The following is a 13,480-nucleotide window of genomic DNA, read 5'->3' as shown; positions in this document are numbered from 1 at the left end:
AAGATATCACTGTATTTCATTGTCAAGAGATAAACATTAGAGTATGAATAAATTATAATATTGTGTTCATAGTTTAGATTTAATTTGTAACATTTTTGTTATCTCCTTTATTAAGACTATAGAAATGATGCCAAGAAAAAGAAGTAAAAGAAAGGAAACTCTAAGAGAATTTTTTTCTAAAAATCCATCTATTGCTGAAATGATGGAACATGAAAGGTATTAATTGATTAATTAATTCCATAAATGTTTACTATGTGGTTGGCATTATTTTGGGCATTGGGGATACACTGGTAGACTAGATAGATAAGATCACGGCCCTTGGGGAACTTACATATTAATGATAGGAACACACTAAATAAGTGAACACACAAATAAACAAGACAATTTAACATTCTGATAAGTTTTATAAAATAAATGAACAGGATGATATGCCTAGAGTAACTGGCCTTGGGTGGAGGTAGTAGTTTAGGTAGGGTGGTCAAGAACCTGATTGGTAAATTACTTTTAATTATTAGTGGGCTTGATGTTCTTGTTCATAAAACTGAAACCATAAAACTTATCATGATGAAATGTTTATCATCTATTTTTATGAGTATGAACTTATGATTCTTATATATTCTTTATATATCGTACCGTCATTATATATATAAAATGTCCTTCTTTATTTAGTAATTTGGATCTTAAGAGCAACATATGCATAATAGAACCACTCTCACTTTGTTTTTGTTGGTATTTGCCTACTATCTGTTTGACTGTTCCTTTATTTTCTTTGTTTAAATTATGACATTCTTGGGGCACCTGGGAGGCTCGGTCGGTTGAGTGTCCAACTTCGGCTCAGGTCATGATCTCACGGCTTGTGAGTTCGAGCCCCATGTCGGTCTCTGTGCTGACAGCTCAGAGCCTGGAGCCTTTTCGGATTCTGTGTCTTTCTCTCTCTCTCTGCCCCTCCCCCACTCACATTCTGTCTCTGTCTCTCAAAAATATATAAACATTAAAGAAAAATTTAAATTATGACATTTTTAATGCTATAAATGCTTACATTAAGAAAAAAAGTGCAAGGAAACAACATTATACCACAAGGAACTAAAAAAGAAGAAACTTTACTGAAATTTAGTAGAGGAAAGAAATAACAAAGAAAAGTCATAAATAAATAAAATAGAGACCAGAATAACAATAACATAACATTGAAAGTAATGACCAGTTTTTCCAAACAATAAACAAAATTGGCAATGCTTTAACTGCATTAACTAAGAAAAAAAAAGACTCAAAAACCAAAATGAGAAATGGAAGAGAAAACAATAGAACAAATAACTACAAAAAATGCATAGTGTGATAACAGATTACTATAAGCAATTGTATACTAACAAATCAGATAACTTGGAAGAAAACCCGATAATTCCTAAAAAAAAAAACAAGTTACCAAAACTCTGAATCATGAATCTTGAATCTAAGAAGTAAGAAATATTCTTAGCCCAACAACAAGAATGAAAATTGAATTAAGAATAAAAAATATCCCGGAACAGAAAAGCCCAATACTACTTGGTTTCATTGCTAAGTTCTACCAAACATTAAAAAAAAAAAATAAGTAATGACAATCTTTATCAAAATCTTACAAATAATGGAATAGGAGGAACACATTCAAAATCATTCCATGAGGCCAGTACTACCCTAATACCAAAGCAGGGTAAAAACAAAAAAAGAACAAAAAAGTCTAGCTTGTCTGATACAAGTATCCCTACTTCGACTTTCTTTTGACATCCATTTTCATGATAAATGTTTCTCCGCCTTCACTTTTAATCTGCAGGTGTCTTTAGGTCTAAAGTGAGTGTCTTATAGGCAGCATATAGATGGGTCTTTAGCCCATATACAATCAAAGTAATTATTGATAGGTATGTATTTAGTGCCATTTTATTACTTGTTTTGTTATTGTCCCTGGAGATTTTCTGTTTCCTTTTTCGTCTTTGTCACTTTTGGTCTTTCTTTCCCTCTCAGTCCCCTTTAATATTTCTTACAGGGCTGGTTTAGTGGTCATGAACTCCTTTAGTTTTTGTTTGTCTGGGAAACTCTTTATTTCTCCTTCTATTCTGAATGATAGCCTTGCTGGATAGAGTATTCTTGGCTGCAGAGTTTTCCCGCTTGGCACTTTAAATATATCATGCCACTCCCTTCTGACTTGCCAACTTTCTGTTGAGAAATCTCCAGCTAGCCTTAGGGGTTTTCCCTTGTAAGTTAAGGACTTCTTTTATCCTGCTGCTTTTAAGATTTTTTTCTTTATCACTATATTTTTGCAAATGTAATTGTAATATGTCTTGGTGTTGGACTGCTTTTGTTGATTTCAGTGGGAGTTATCTGTGCCTCCTGGATCTGGATGTCTCTTCCTTCTTCAGATTAGGAAGTTTTCTGTTATTTCTTAGAATAATTTTCTGCCTGCCTTTCTCTTTCATCTTCTTCTGAGACTCCTATAATATGAATGTTATTACATTTTATGGAGTCACTGGGTTCCCTAAATCTATTCTCATGTTGCATAGTTCTTCTTTCTCTCTTTGTTCAACTTCATTATTTTCCATTATTTTATATTGTAGGGCACTAATTCATTCCTCTGCTTTTCCAACCTGCTGTTCCTTGTGTCAAACTTGTTTCCAATCTCGTTTATTGTGTTCTTCATCTCTCACTGATTCTGTTTTAACTCTTATCTCTGTGAAGAGTCTCACTGATGATTTCTTTTCTGAAGCCAAGTGAGTATCCTTAATGACTGTTGCTCGAAACTCTCCATCAGGCAGTGGTAATATCATAGCCAATGAGGTTTATCTAAGATGCAATTATTGCTAATTGAAAAGTTTCCCAGTACCCCACTAACATGACCTGAAAGATGACATATTTTAGATGAGCATAGAAAATAATATAACAAAAAACATGTACAGTTTTTTATATGCAGTTTAAAATATAAAACTTTGAAACACAGTTGAAAGTCTAATGCATCCTTTTTGGAATGCATTTTTGTCCCTTGTAAAAACCAGAAGTAATACTAACCAAAATTGTCATTTATCATGCTTATCACAAGTGACTTAATACTTCAATTGAATGTTTTTTTAAAATGTTTATTCATGGGGCGCCTGGGTGGCGCAGTCGGTTAAGCGTTCGACTTCAGCCAGGTCACGATCTCGCGGTCCGGGAGTTCGAGCCCCGCATCAGGCTCTGGGCTGATGGCTCGGAGCCTGGAGCCTGTTTCCGATTCTGTGTCTCCCTCTCTCTCTGCCCCTCCCCCGTTCATGCTCTGTCTCTCTCTGTCCCAAAAATAAATAAAAAAAAAAACGTTGAAAAAAAAATTAAAAAAAAAAATAAAATGTTTATTCATTTTTGAAAGACAGAGAGAGACAGAGTATAAGCAGGGGTGGGGCAAAGAGAGAGGGGGGACACAGTATCTGAAGCAGGCTCCAGCCTGTCAGCACAGAACTCACAAACTGCGAGATCATGACCTGAGCCAAAGTCAGACGCTTAACCAACTGAGCTACCCAGGCACCCCATTTTGTACTTCAATTGAATACGTATATACTCCTAAATAATGTGTAGTACTTTTTTACAATTTGCTTTGCCATTTTGCTCCTTTCCCTCAATACTACATTTTTGAGATTTTTAACGTTGATTATATATGTCTAGTTACTCATTTTACTACTGTAGAGTATTCCATTGCATGAATAAATAAAAATTCATTTATTTAGTATCCTGTAAATGGATATTTAAATTGTTTCCCAAGTTTTCCCTGATGTAAACAGTAGTGCAAAGGTCATTCTTGTACAAAGCTCTTGTATGCAAATGTTGAGAGTTTCTGGGGTAAATACATAGGAGTACAGTTCCCAAGATATGAACATCTTTCACATTACTAGATATTGCTAAGTTGCTCTTAAATTTTCATCAGTGGTGTGTCAGGTTTCCAGTATTCAATGTCTTTACCAACAGTTGGTGTTATTATCACATTTTCAAATTTTTGTGGATTGTTGAATTGTGAAAATTTATCTCATTGTTATTTTCATTTTAATTTCTTTGTTTACTAATGAGATTAGGAGTCTTTTCATGTTTTAATTAGATCCTGGGGTTTCTCTGTTCTCAAGGCTGCTTGTTTAGATCCTTTGTACATTTAAAAACTTGTTGTTTTCTCATTTATTTTTAGAAATTTGGATACTAATGCTTTTCTCAGTTTTTGGCTTATCTACTTACATGTTAAAAGTTTTCTTTTTTCTTATTTTAAAATGTTTATTTATTTATTGAAACAGAGAAAGAGAGACAGAGACAGAGACTATGAGTGTGAGCTGGGGAGGGGCAGAGAGAGTGAGTGAGAGAGAATTGCAGGCTTTGTGCACATCAGTGCAGAGCTTGATGTGGGGCTTGCTCTCACAAACTGTGAGATCATGACCTGAGCTGAAATCAAGAGTTGGATGCTTAACAGACTGACCCACCAGGCATCCTAAAAGTTTTCTTTTTTAAATCAAAAGTTATAATTGTTGATGGAGTCAAATGTGTCAACATTTCTCTTTATTATTTTTGAACAAGGTAGTAAAGGTATTTTCACTGTGAATTTAAATTTTAGATTTTCACATTTAGAAGTTTCATCTAACTGTAATTTATTTTTGTGAATCGTGAAAGGAAGAATCTCCTTCCCCATCTTTTGTAGTTTTGGTACAGGTACCCAAGTGTCTAGTCTCATTTATTGAGTAGTTGTTATTAGCCATTTATTGAATAGTCTATTCTGCCATCACTGTCACTTTGTCATTTAGCAAGTTTTCATATATGTAGTTTTGAGCTCTCTTTTCTATCCTTTAGTCTGTTTATCTATTCATGGGCCAATATCACAATATTGAAGAAGTCTTGGATATTCTTCCACAGAGTAGTTTGGAATAACTTGTCAAGTAATACAAAAAACTCATGATATTGATAGAGATAGGTTTGAATATATAGATGGGTTTGGGAATTTTTTTTCTCCCAATATTGATTTTTTCTATTAGTATACAGACCACATACCTAGGTCTTATTTAATATATTTCAGTAAATTTTTATGATATTTTCCATAAAGACGCCATACATCTTTCATTAGCTATGTCAGATAAATGCTTTTTGGTATTAGTGTAAACAGTGTTTTAAAATTACATTTCTGAATGCTTTTATTCTTTTGTATAGGAATATAATTTGATTTGTAAACAACTGTCTTCAATACTACTTGATAATTTATTCATAGATGTAGGCTTTCTGTGTGGACAATCATGTTGTGAACAAATAAAGTTTTACTTATATATAGATGACAAATAAACACATAAAAAGATGATCAATATCATTAGCCATTAGAGAAACACAAATTAAAGCCACAGATATCATTAAAACCTATTTTAATGGCAAAAATAAAAAACAGTGATAACACTAAATACTGGCAATCATGAGGAAAACCTAAGTCATTAATACACTGCTGGTGGGAGTGTAAAAAGATTCAGCCACTCTGGAAAACACTATGGAATTTCTTATAAAACTAAACATATGTTTACCATACAACCTCAGGCCTCATCAAAATTTAAAACTTTTGCTTAGTAAAAGACTATGAAAAGGATGAAAGGACAAGCTATACACTTGGGATGAAGTATTTGCAAAGCTCGTCTCCAAGAAAGACCTTATATCTGGAATATATAAAGACCTCTCAAAATTCAAAAGAATAATAAAAATAAACAGTCCAATTAGAAAATGATCAAAAGACACTTAAAAATAAAATCTTAAAAAAAGAAAAGAAAATGAGCAAAAGACCTGAACCAACATTTCACTACGAGTACATACAGATGTGGAATGCTTACCTCATTTAATTTTGGTAGTATTTTGGCAGAAATTGACAACTTCATTCTAAATTTAGGAGAAAAAAAGGTCACGGATAACCAACAACTGGAAAATGTTTATTTTTTAGAGGATTTTTTTAAAAAGCATTTATTTTTTAAAGCACATATAGAACATTTACAGTATTGGCTATAAGGCAAGTCTCAATAAATTTCAAACATTGTACTCATACAAACCACATTACTATAATCAGACACATTAGAGACCAATTTTTGAAAAGATAGAGTAAAAATGATTCTATGCATTTAAAAAACTTAAATAGGCATTTAGAAGTAATTCCTGGGGGAAAATGGAAATTACATTGTTAATTTAAAAATAAAAAAAAAAAAAACCATGTTGGAAATTTGGTAGGGATTGCTTTGAATCAGAAAGCATGATCATTGAAGACTAACACATTTCCTTCTAATCACTATTTTAGCTGTATCTTCCAATTTTTAGTATATGGTAGTGTTTTTATTCTCATTTAGTTCTATATAGTTTAAAATCATCCTTATAATTTTTATTTTCTGTGAAAATAGAAAGTGTCTTGCACATCTTTGCTTTGGTTAATTCCTAGGTATTTTTTTAAGTTACTAGAAATATCTTTTTAGAATTTCATTTTTAATTGTTTGTTGCTGATATGTAGAAATAGAATTTTTTTTTTAATATATTGACTTTGTCTTCCATGGGCTTAATAAATTTGCTGATTAATTGTAATACTTTATCTGTAGTTTATTTTGGGTTTCATAAATATATAATCATACTGTCTGTGATTGCCAACTGTTTTATTCCTTTATTTTCAATCCTTACACTCTCCCTGCCCCCACTGCCTTTTTCTTGCTTATTGTTCTCACTAAGCCTGCTATTTCAATGCTGAAAGAAATGGTATTAGTGGGCATCTTTGTCTGATTCTGTTTCAGAGTAAAAGCTTTCAAGCTTTCAACATTTTGTTATTAAGAATGGTATTTGTGGTAGGTTTATTTTTTGTGAATACCCTTTATCAAATTAACATCATTATTTATTTTGAGTCTCAAATTGTTCCAAATTTGGCCAGCAGGAGCCCTTTCAGCCTGGCTCCTTAATCTTTTTGACGTGTCCCCATCATGCTTTTGAGCTTCCTCTGATTTACCACAAGATGTTCATCTTGTACTTTCCTGCCCCGGTCCTGGAACCAGTTGATTCCTTTTAGTGGCTCCTGATGTATCTGTGCTTCTAGGCCCTTTTAGCAGAAAGAACTGGGAAATATATATGTCCACCTAACTAGACCTATGTATCTGTCTAAAACTATAAATTCACACTGATAGGTCCAGTTTCAGTTCCACGCTACAGGATGTTTTCCAGTGTTTTCTCTTTTCCTAATTGTAACTCTTTTTTATAATGGTATGAATCCTGTATCCTATGTCCACTGGTGTCAGTGTATTAACTCATTTGCTAAAGCTCGAATACACAGCTGACAGTGTCTGGATTCTCTAATGTTTTCCTATTTCGGGTTTCCATCGCCTTCCTCTTATGGTTCCATGTCACTGAGTGTTTATTTATGCTGACTGTCCTTCCTGAGCTTCCTCTCTGGCTGCTGGGTCTGCTCATATCTGTGGCTCATAGAGACAGAGCTGGTTGTGGAGTGCCCTTAATGTTAGGAACTGCTCACGTGGTAAAAGAAGAAGCATGCTGTACCCTCTGGGCTGGCTCTGCCTCTCTTCCAGGCCATTGGAGTGTGTTCTTGCCTTGACAAGATACATAGAGAAAGACTCCCCTCTTCTCTTGCTGGACTCTCTCACCCTCAGTGCAGGGAAGATGCAGCCAGTCCTGTCAAACTCTCCTAGACATTTTGAGGAGACTTGATTTCCTCATACAGGAACAAGATTGATTTTTATTTTGGAAATTAGAGTTTTATTTTCAAGGTAGAGTTATTTAAAACATTCCCATTTGGGGCGCCTGGGTGGCGCAGTCGGTTAAGCGTCCGACTTCAGCCAGGTCACGATCTCGCGGTCCGTGAGTTCGAGCCCCGCGTCGGGCTCTGGGCTGATGGCTCAGAGCCTGGAGCCTGTTTCCGATTCTGTGTCTCCCTCTCTCTCTGCCCCCCCCCCCCCCGTTCATGCTCTGTCTCTCTCTGTCCCAAAAATAAATAAACGTCGAAAAAAAAAATTTAAAACATTCCCATTTGTTTGGAAACCAAATAATATCACTAAGACATCCGAACAACACAAGAAGCTCAAAAAAAAAAAAAAAAAAAAAAAAAAAACCACCCTTAGATTAAAAGGAAATCATTAACAAAATACAAAATATTTAGCACTGAATGATAATGTAAATACTACCTGTTAAAAGATTGTTTCCTTCCTTCCTTTCTCCATGAAAATGTCTGTGCCTCTGGTGCAGCAACATATCTACCTACCTTCCTTCCTTCCATCCAGCTTCTTTTTTTTTTCATGTGTGTGTGCATGTGTGTGTGTTGTGTCAGATTCAGGCACAACATCTATTAAACTGAACAAGACACTTTCACTTACCAACTGAGAATTTTTTCCCTTTCTTCAGTATAAATCAGATAGAATCCACTGATCAATGGGGCAGCAATGTTGTCAACATTAAAAAAAAAAGAGGGGCGCCTGGGTGGCTCAGTTGGTTAGACGTCCGACTTGGGCTCAGGTCATGATACACAGCTTGCGAGTTCGAGCCCCGTGTTGGACTGTGTGCTGACAGCTTGGAGCCTGGAGCTTGCTTCAGATTCTGTGTCTCCCTCTTTCTCTGCTCCCACCCCACTTGCTCTCTCTCTCTCACTCTCTCTCTCAAAAATGAATAAACATTAAAATATATTTAATTTTATTTTTTAATTTTTAAAAATTTACATCCAAATTAGTTAGCATATAGTGCAACAATGATTTCAGGAGTAGATTCCTTAGTCCCCCTTACCCATTTAGCCCATCCCCCCTCCCACCACCCCTCCAGTAACCCTGTTTGTTCTCCATATTTATGAATCTCTTCTGTTTTGTCCCCTCCCTGTTTTTATATTACTTTTGTTTCCCTTTGTTGAACGCTTATGTTCAGATAGAGAAGTACTTTGAAGTCATGCCATATAAACAATTATGCAACTATAAAAATAGTGGGACTACTTTGAGATTTTGATGGGAATAATTTAAAAAAATTGAATATATGTTATGCTTACGATATGAACTCTTAGCTACATTTTGAAATATTAGTTTTTTCCAGAGCATATTGAATATGGATTTATGAAGTCATTTTGTTTATAGTTGATTGACATTTTATTTCTGCTGTAGTCTAGTTGTGGAAAAAATTTTGCTCCATTTTTTTTTTTCCTTAAGGAACAATACAGAGATGTTCTTGTTTAATATTGAAGTTAGGGGATGAATATGAACATTGTCTTATAATTTAATTGTCTAATCTCAGTAGCCTTTCAGTTATGGGAAAGAAAAGGCATTTGGTTTGAGCTTAGGACATCGGCATCAGAAAGAATGGAAGGCAATATGTAGTGTCTTCATCCTTCTTGTTTATCTTTGTGCCTTCTCTGCTGCCCTATTTCACATTATTAGCTCTAAGGAAATGATGGCTAAGCCAGAAAAATTTGCATAAGGGCAATCAAATGACTTCTTGATGCATTTTGTACAAATTGGAATCATTCTTCGTTATTTCTTATCTGTAAGTTTGTGTAATTTCAAAATATGTTTCTCCCTTGGCAGAAATAAGAGAACTGATGTTAGAAAACTTGCCTATCGATCCCTGGTGGAGAACTTGAATCCTATAATATTAAATTTTGTGAAAAGGAAGAGGTTCCATAAACTATTTCTTGAGGAGATGCCCTGGAGAGCTCAGATGAACCTGTATCTGGCAAGTGCACACTTCTCCCTGCTTTTAACGAAACTAGCGGAACGAACGAAGATGAAATTTGGCACTTCACACACAGTGGTCAGGTATAGAATGATATCAGTGAATGAAACTCCTTTAATCTTATGAATATGAATTTTATTTGTATGTTCAGGACTCCGATGTAGATAATACTTTACAGAGGTTGACAGAGTGCTTCTCTCTTTACTGATCATTGGTATATTACTTAATTTTTGTCTCAGGATCTTTCCTAAACAAGTTCTGGATATAAGCACTTGGGAAGTACTAATCTGCCTGTAGCTTGTATATATTTGTCAGTATAGCTTTCAGTAAAGGAGAAAGCATAATTTCAAGAGAAATTTAATATTAAGTGTATAACTGTAGCTATTAGTAGGTGTTATTAGGCGAATCTCTGTTTCATTTTGAAGTGTATTTTAAGCCTCTATAAGCACAGACAGTATTTTCTCATAAATGTAAACTTCCTATTATTAATTCAAGATGCTGTTGAGTTCTTGAGTGTCTTTGGCTAATGTGTTAACAAAGATAAAAATAGAAGATACATACATAATATGTAATACTATGTCATAATTAAAAAGATGAGTAGAGTCTGTCATTCAAAAAGTACTACTAAGCACTTATTAGATTCAAAGTACTGAGACAGGTGCAATGGGCATGCAAAGATGAACAGGACACACAAGGTAGAGTCTGGTCGGGCAGCTCTCAAGTGTTAACGAATAATTATAAATAATGGTAGAAGGTGAAGTATGCACAAAGACTTCTTTGTTCCTGGGAAAGAGGCTTTCCTCTGACCTGAAACTGACAGGAAAGGTTGCATGGAGCGGGGCCACTTGGCCTGGTTCATGATGGATAGGCAAGACAGGCAGAGAAAGAAGTATTCCAGGTAGTTGGAAGAACGTGAGTCAGAGCCCAGGTAGGAAACACAAGATGAGAACCCCAAATGGTCTGACCAGAATCTACAGCAAATTAAAGGGAGTGGTGTGAAACAATTTAAAAAATAGGTCAGTACCAGATCATAGAGGGTCTTAACTGTCTATTAAATTGGAACTTCAATTTATATACAGTGGGAGATTATTAAGGATTTTTACACAGGGCTATGGTAAAAAATTTCTCTGGCAGCAACATACCAAATGGATTGGAAGAAGGAAAGACTGTGACAGACTGTAAAAGGGTATTTTTTAAAGTTTATTTATTTATTTTGAGAGAGAGAGAGAGAGAGAGCTAGAGCATGTGAGCCAGTGGGGGAGGGGCAGAGAGAGAGGGTATGAGTACTTCATAGCACAGCAATTAGACAATGACCAAATTTGTATCAGGGTAACTTGGTGCTAAATTCAATTTTACTAAAACCATGAAAACATACTCCGTATTTATGAATCTATGTATTTTTGTATGTATGTATGTGTGTATGGTGGAGGATTGTTTACTGTGTAGACCTTATTTTAAAAAAATAGTATTGATCATGGACGCATTGCTTTATATAGTAAGCATCTTCATTGAGTTTTGCTTAAATCAGGTTAATTTAACATAAATTATTATTTCAGAGCCCTTAGAGTAAGTATAGATCATCATTCCCATTTTCAAGGGCCCTTTCAGGGAAATAGATATTGATGTTAAAATCCCTAAGAGCAAAGTTACATTGTATAACTTTAAAATTTAGTGGGAAACTTTTTGGCTTTGGTTAAGTGCCAGAATATGTTATGATCCAAAATTTGGGAGCATTAACTCACAAATATTTTAAAAATTAAAGTAGATTGTATTTGATGGATTCAATTCAGTTATATATATATATCTATATCTATCTATCTATCTATCTATCTATCTATATATATATATATATATTTTTTTTTTCCTTAATGATATTTTCCTCCTGCAGTTTCCGATCATGTGATCCTAATATGTTCTCACTATATAATTCTGGAACAGTATTACCAACAGTGAAATTGACTTTAGAAAACTATAAAGCAATACTTGATTTCCTTCATACAGCTAAAAAAAGAAAGGCCAACTTACCATCAGGTAAAATAAATAAATATATTATATACTGTCAAATTGCCTCTAGGTTTTTATTCACTGATGCAACACACTCATGCGTGCGCACACACACACACACACACACACACACACCCCACAGACACACAGGGGTGCACACATCGTTTTCCAATGACCTGGGGTTTTAACTGAGTTGTGATATTTTGTAGGAGGTTCTTATTTGCTCAATTTTAAAAATTTTTCTGTATTTTTATGGATTCATGATATGTATTTGGAAATATATATGTTATGTTCTGACCTAAACCAATTTGGCTGTTCACCAAATAGAATGTTCTTTTTAAATGTTGGTAGCCTCCGATTGTTAAGATGGGTGAGGTCTTGCTATCAGGTGTTATATTTTAGGGGAAGTAAATTTCAGGGCAAATTCCACCAAACATACTGATGCAAGCAGGCATGAAACACTCACATAGCTGTTTTATAGTACTGATTTTGTACTCAGGGCAGTCCACTCTTGCCTTAGGGTCTCCGACTCACACCTTCCATGACAGCTTACTCCAAGATGAGGGCAATACTATTCATCTGAATGGCAGGATCAACCAGTATTGTCATCTGCCCAGGTGACAGGAGACTCACCCTGGGAGGTGAAGAAATGCAGATGAACAGGGCTCTTGATCTGGGTGCTGCAGGTGATGACAGTATTCCTAAACAATCACCTATCCTGAATACCACTCACTTCATAAATAAAGATTTATTTCTGGTATCTTCATGCTAATACAGACCTTCTTGTATAGCTTTTTACTAATGGTATTTTAAGTATTATGTACTTATTGCTGATTAAGATACTTCATGTACTGGGTAGCTGCCCCAGGAGTGTTGATTTATATTTGAGGTACTTGACATGCTTTCTGATTTCTTCTAGGGTATAGATGAGATTTAACTGGTACCTTCATGTTATACTATGAATATTGAGGTATTTGAAAGTAAATTCCCTCGACATAGAGTCTGAGTTTTATAAGTAGATTATAATATACAGCTCCTTGAGTTTTTATGCCTAAGACCTCCCATGGAATCAACAATAGAATATTCCACTATTGAGACTTCTTTTTTTTAAGTTTATTTATTTATTTTGAGAGAGAGAGAGAGAGAGAGCATGCGCGAGTAAGTGAGGGGCAGAGAGAGAATCCCAAGCAGACTCCGTGCTGTCAGCATAGAGCCTGAAGTGGGGTTTGATCTCATGAACTGTGAAATCATGACCTGAGCCCCAAATCAAGAGTTGGATGCTTAACCAGGGTACTTGGGTGGCTCAGTCAGTTAAGCATCTGACTTCAGCTCAGGTCATGATCTCGCAGTTTGTGAGTTCGATCACCACATTGGGCTCTGTGCTGACAGCTAGGAGCCTGGAATCTGCTTCAGATTCTGTGTCTCTGTCTTTCTCTGCCCCTACCCTGCTCATGCTCTGTCTCTGTCTGTCTCTCTCTCTCTCAAAAATAAACATTAAAAAAAAAAGTTGGATGCTTAACCGACTGAGCCACCCAGGTGTCCTGAGATTTGTTCTTTAATGCAGAGTTTTAAAAGAAGGTTTGTAGTAGGAGAAATTTGTGTCTTTATACCACACCCACAGGATAAGGAGTGGACATGGTTGCTGCACTGCCCAGCTCCAGGGGATGCTACTTGCCATGTGTTCTGGGAATGGACTGTATAGGGGAAAATTAAGGAACCGTGGGATCCTGTTATTTGTTCCTCAGAAAACATGACACTCCTGCCTCTGCATTGTTCCTTTGGCCATCAC

General features: G+C 35.3%; 1 protein-coding gene across 5 annotated transcripts in view; it reads left to right on the top strand.

The window, feature by feature from the left end:
- Window positions 1-13,480, top strand: part of CFAP54 (cilia and flagella associated protein 54) — a 307,349-nt gene that overhangs the window by 137,951 nt on the left and 155,918 nt on the right. For all 5 annotated transcript variants that reach the window (XM_086712592.1, XM_086712589.1, XM_086712590.1 and 2 more), the window contains 3 exons: window positions 116-216; window positions 9,540-9,770; window positions 11,576-11,718. In XM_086712592.1, the coding sequence (XP_086568718.1) occupies window positions 116-216; window positions 9,540-9,770; window positions 11,576-11,718 (475 nt within the window). The remainder of the gene's footprint in view (window positions 1-115; window positions 217-9,539; window positions 9,771-11,575; window positions 11,719-13,480) is intronic.

This window comes from Puma concolor, chromosome B4 (assembly GCF_028749965.1).
Source record: "Puma concolor isolate L17-30 chromosome B4, mPumCon1.1.hap2, whole genome shotgun sequence".
Lineage (NCBI taxonomy): Eukaryota > Metazoa > Chordata > Mammalia > Carnivora > Felidae > Puma > Puma concolor.
This window is presented reverse-complemented; position numbering and strand designations above follow the sequence as displayed.